This window comes from Leuciscus leuciscus (assembly GCF_965113295.1).
Source record: "Leuciscus leuciscus genome assembly, chromosome: 10".
NCBI lineage: Eukaryota > Metazoa > Chordata > Actinopteri > Cypriniformes > Leuciscidae > Leuciscus > Leuciscus leuciscus.
The window spans coordinates 44209529-44214528 of NC_138734.1; the positions used below are offsets into that span (position 1 = coordinate 44209529).

The 5000-nt window shown below is 36.1% G+C and overlaps 2 protein-coding genes across 3 annotated transcripts in view; both read left to right on the forward strand.

The window, feature by feature from the left end:
- The window catches only part of LOC309507937 (collagen and calcium-binding EGF domain-containing protein 1-like), a 3681-nt gene extending 2400 nt beyond the window's left edge, over window positions 1-1281 (forward strand). The window contains exon 5 of the mRNA XM_082182416.1: window positions 773-1281. Within this exon, the coding sequence (XP_082038542.1) occupies window positions 773-961 (189 nt within the window). The 3' untranslated portion in view covers window positions 962-1281. The remainder of the gene's footprint in view (window positions 1-772) is intronic.
- A 1047-nt stretch (window positions 1282-2328) lies between these two features.
- The window catches only part of nnt2 (nicotinamide nucleotide transhydrogenase 2), a 34802-nt gene continuing 32130 nt past the window's right edge, over window positions 2329-5000 (forward strand). The window contains exons 1-2 of one of the 2 annotated variants that reach the window (XM_082182327.1): window positions 2329-2456; window positions 2554-2795. In XM_082182327.1, coding sequence (XP_082038453.1) covers window positions 2693-2795 — 103 coding nt within the window. In that variant the 5' untranslated portion in view covers window positions 2329-2456; window positions 2554-2692. Of the gene's footprint in view, window positions 2796-5000 lie in introns of both variants that reach the window. The other variant, XM_082182326.1, reaches the window with a different exon arrangement.

The following is a 5000-nucleotide window of genomic DNA, read 5'->3' on the forward strand; positions in this document are numbered from 1 at the left end:
ATTATTATATCGTTTTTTATATATAAGATTTCATGATGTATTATTTATGATTATTATTATTTATGATTATTTATGATTATTATTATTATTATTTTAAAAAAGAATAGCCATTATATTATAGATGAGTTAAAAAGTATAAAAAGTGTATTATTCATTTATTAGATTAATCAGCAGTGATGATGTGAGCGTTATTTTAGTATCGTTCTATTATAGTTTTTATTAATAGTTTAAATAAGTTTTTAATTTTATATTTTTTGTTTTCATTTAAATTTTTGTTAAAGTTTTAGTAATTTAGTAATTTATATATGTTGTTTTATATTACTATAATACATTTGTATTACATTTATACATTTTATTTTATTTCAGTTTTTAGTTTATTTTAGTGTATCGTTTAACTAAATGTACATGTTTGTTTAATGTTATTTTATTTCAGTTTAATAGTTTATTTAAATTTTATGTTTCGTTAATTTATCAACTTAAACTAAATGAGAAATGTTTCCTTGGAAGGTTGCTAATATATATATATATATATATAAATATTTTATTTTATTTCAGTTGACATTTTATTTCAAGTAGCCAAAATGTTTTTTTTTTATGATATTAATGTTAGTTGTATTTAACTGTAATAACCCTGCAAAGTCACTTTCATTCACACAGAAGCGAAGAATCAAACCTGAAACTTCAACACTAATAATTCTGCTACTGCTGTTGGACAAAAACTGTGAAATATTATTAATAAAATAAGGATACTGCCTCTCTCTGTGCTCTTCAGGGACCTCCAGGGTCCTTCGACTTCCTGTTATTGATGATGGCAGATATCCGTCATGACATCATCGAGCTGCAGGAGCGTGCGTTTGGGAAGAGGCGTGGCCTATCGGTGGACACGCCCATTATTACCAGCGGAGAGGCGGAGCTTGAGGACTGGGCGTCAGGACAGGGAGAGCTGAACCCGAACACGTGAGCGAATCAGACATCAGCACAAAACCAGCTGAAGAACATGAACAGGTGGAGGACGTACAGTTTCACATCATCAGATGCTTCAAATGAAGAATGCATAACGACTTTTTAAACATGCATAATGAATGCTTTACCTAAAAGATTATAAGATCATGCTTGAAAGACTGAGAAGGAACTGAAATTCTGTTGAAATGTGAGTAGAGATGTGAACAACACTCCTCTTCTTACAGTGCATACTCATCTCTGTATTACAGTCTACACTCGCTCACTGTGTGAGATTGTGTACATGCTCAACTTCACACAAATGAACTCAAAGATTTTTAACATCTCTCTCTTGACTCAATTTTTTATTAGACTTGCAAAAGTTCAGGCAATTTTACTTAAAACTTGCTTAAAAAATTTTATATTGTTGCATACTTCTTTTTATACTATTGCATACTATATACTGTGCAGTGTGCCGTAACACTATTACTCAGTTTTGGAACACAGTCGGAGCTGATAGCATTGAAATACATGGGTGGAAATCTAATAGGTGTGAGAAAAATTCAAACTCTATTGTGTGGTTTATCTGAGTGAAACGCTACAGGAACAAGAACAAATGTAAAAAAAAAAAATCGTAATTGCACAAAAAAACCACTGATTTGCGAGGAAAAAGTGAGAATTGCAAAAAAAAGTTCACAAAGACCCGCCCCCTTTAGTTACTGTTGCTATGTCCGACAAGCCACGCCTCTCTCACGCCACGCCTCTCTCACGCCACATGTTCTCACGCAGTGAAACACACATCAGCGGAGCAGAGAGGACACTGACAACACACTGAGACAGGACAGACCACGTTACTTTTGATATGAAACTAAGTCTCAACTTTCAAATTTGGTCATTTTTTTACTAAATTTAAACAATAAATACCGTTTTGTGGCTCTTTAATGTGTCTGACAGATCCCTGTAGAGCCTCAGTTAAAGCGGCTCGTGAACCGATCATCTCTTCCTTCTATAAACATGAATGAACATCAGATGGAATGTTGTTTTAACCGCGGAATGACGTCAGTACACTCCGTTTATCAAGTTCTAATCCTCCAACATTAATCCATTAACTCTCCTGACTGCTTTGTCGGACAAAAATAGTGGATTCAGCGGATTATGATTGGTCAGATGGCCTGTCAATCAAACTCCCTGTGAAGGGTCAATTGCGAGAAAAAATTTAGAATTGCGAGAAAAAAGTGAGAATTGTGTGAGAAAAAAAAAGAATTGTGGGGAAAAATTGTCTGAATTGCAAGAAACAAACTAACTCAACCAGGCCCCGCCCCTTTATTCCACATATTAATTATTTAAATGAGGAATATTGTGACATGTTTGTTCCCGGAAGAAACTCAAGACTACAATGGAGGCGTTTCAGGAGTTCAGGAACACTGACACTGATATAGAGAAGAACTGGAGCTTTTTCATGATTATCATCAACATTACACACTGAAGAAAGATGAAGATGGAGAAAAGCATCATGGGTAATCTTTAACATACAGATTGATTTATTAATGCAGTAAAGCTGTGTGAGTGTGGAGTTTGTGTGTCTTGGCATCTTTCCCTGCTCTCTCGTCACAGGTCTCGCGTGGCCGTCCGAGAGCGACAGGTTTCTGAGTCTCTGCTGGAACATGCGACTCTGCGTCTGACGGAGAGAGTGTGTGTGTGTGTGTGTGTGCTGTTGAGACGGTGTGTTGTGTTTCTCAGAGACCCCGGAGACATGTCGTGTCTGTTGCGCTGTGTGAACTTCTCCTCGCTGCGCCGGCCGGGGAGAAGATTCTTCCAGACCTGCTCAGTTCTGTGTGATCAACAGGCTGTTAAAGGTGAGGTCTGAAACTAGCTCTCAGAGAGTGTCTTATTTACAGCTGAAAGTGTTGAGTGTCCGAACACATGTGAGTTGGTGTTTCTGTGGCGCAGATTAGAGAGGTCAGTTAAAGGAGAAGTGTGCGTCGCATGTCACTTCCCTTTGGCTCAAGCATGCCCGCGCAAGGGCACTGGATCTCTGCCAATGAGAGACTAATAATGTCCGCTGCCGCGCTCTGATTGGATGTCACCACGCCAATTATGGAGAGAAATGTGTTAGCTGATCCGCCCGTGACGCTGAGCGTCTGTGTGTGGACAAAATGTTCCCACTGTTGCATTGTAAAGTAGACAGAAAGAAGCATTGTGGGAGTCTCACACCTCACAGAAAACATCTGCAGAGCCTCGAAATCACTGTTTCAAAGGCCCCCCATTATCAGAATTATGAGAAGAAAAGTTGGAATTGCAAGAAAAAAGTTAGAATTGTGGGAAAAAAGTCAGAGTTGCGAGGAAAAAAGTCTGAATTGTGGAAAAAAGTCTGAATTGCAAGAAAAAGAAAAATCCAAATTGTGAGAAAAAAGACAGGATTACGAGAAAAAACTGCGAATTGCGTAAAAAAAGTCTGAATTACGAGGAAAAAAGTCAGAATTGCAAGAAAAAAAATCCAAATTGTGAGAAAAAAGACAGGATTGCGAGGAAAAAAAGCCAGAATTGCGAGAAAAAAAAGCCAGAATTGCAAGAAAAAACTGCGAATTGCGTGAAAAAAAGTCTGAAATTACAAGAAAAAAGTCAGAATTGCAAGAAAAAACTGCGAATTGCGTGAAAAAAAGTCTGAATTACAAGAAAAAAGTTAGAATTGTGAAAGTCAGAATTGTGAGGAAAAAAGAGTTAGAATTGTATGAAAAATTCGGAATTGCGAGAAAAAAAGTCAGAATTGTGAGAAAGTCAGAATTGCGCGAAAAAAAGACTGAATTACGAGGAAAAAAGTCAGAATTGCGAGAAAAAAGACTGAATTGCGAGAGAAAAATCTGAATTGCGAGAGAAAAATCTGAATTGCGGGAAAAAAAGTCAGAATTACAAGAAAAAAAAGTCAGAATTGTGAGAAAGTCAGAATTGCGAGGAAAAAAGTCAGAATTGCGAGAAAAAAAAGACTGAATTGCGAGAGAAAAATCTGAATTGCGAGAAAAATAGACTGAATTGCGAGAGAAAAATCTGAATTGCGAGAAAAAAAGTCAGAATTGTGGGAAAAAAAGTCTGAATTAAAAGGAAAAAAAGTCAGAATTGTGAGAAAGTCAGAATTGCGCGAAAAAAAGACTGAATTACGAGGAAAAAAGTCAGAATTGCGAGAAAAAAGACTGAATTGCGAGAGAAAAATCTGAATTGCGAGAGAAAAATCTGAATTGCGGGAAAAAAAGTCAGAATTACAAGAAAAAAAAGTCAGAATTGTGAGAAAGTCAGAATTGCGAGGAAAAAAGTCCGAATTGCGAGAAAAAAAAGACTGAATTGCGAGAGAAAAATCTGAATTGCGAGAAAAATAGACTGAATTGCGAGAGAAAAATCTGAATTGCGAGAAAAAAAGTCAGAATTGTGGGAAAAAAAGTCTGAATTAAAAGGAAAAAAAGTCAGAATTGTGAGAAAGTCAGAATTGTGCGAAAAAAAGACTGAATTGCGAGGAAAAAAGTCAGAATTGCGAGAAAAAAAGACTGTTCCCTTTGGCTTGCTCAGTTGGGGATATTTTGGGGATATTTAATTTAATTTTATCAATCAATAAATTCCTCTTGAAACAAACTTTGTTGTATTATTTTAATTTAATACTGTGAAGCTGCTTTGATGCAATCTGTATTGTGAAAAGCGCTATACAAATAAACTTGACTTGACTTGACTTGAATTGCGAGAGAAAAATCAGAATTGCGCGAAAAAAGTCAGAATTGCGAGAAAAAAAGTCAGAATTGCAGAAAAATAGACTGAATTGCGCGAAAAATAGACTGAATTGCGAGAGAAAAGTCTGAATTGCGAGAAAAAAAGTCAGAATTGCGAGAAAAAAGTCCGAATTGCGAGAAAAAAAGTCCGAATTGCAGAAAAATAGACTGAATTGCGCGAAAAATAGACTGAATTGCGAAAGAAAAGTCTAAATTGCGAGAAAAAAGTCAGAATTGCAAGAAAAAAAGTCAGAATTGCGAGAAAAAAGTCAGAATTGCGCGAAAAAAAGTCAGAATTGCGAGAAAAAA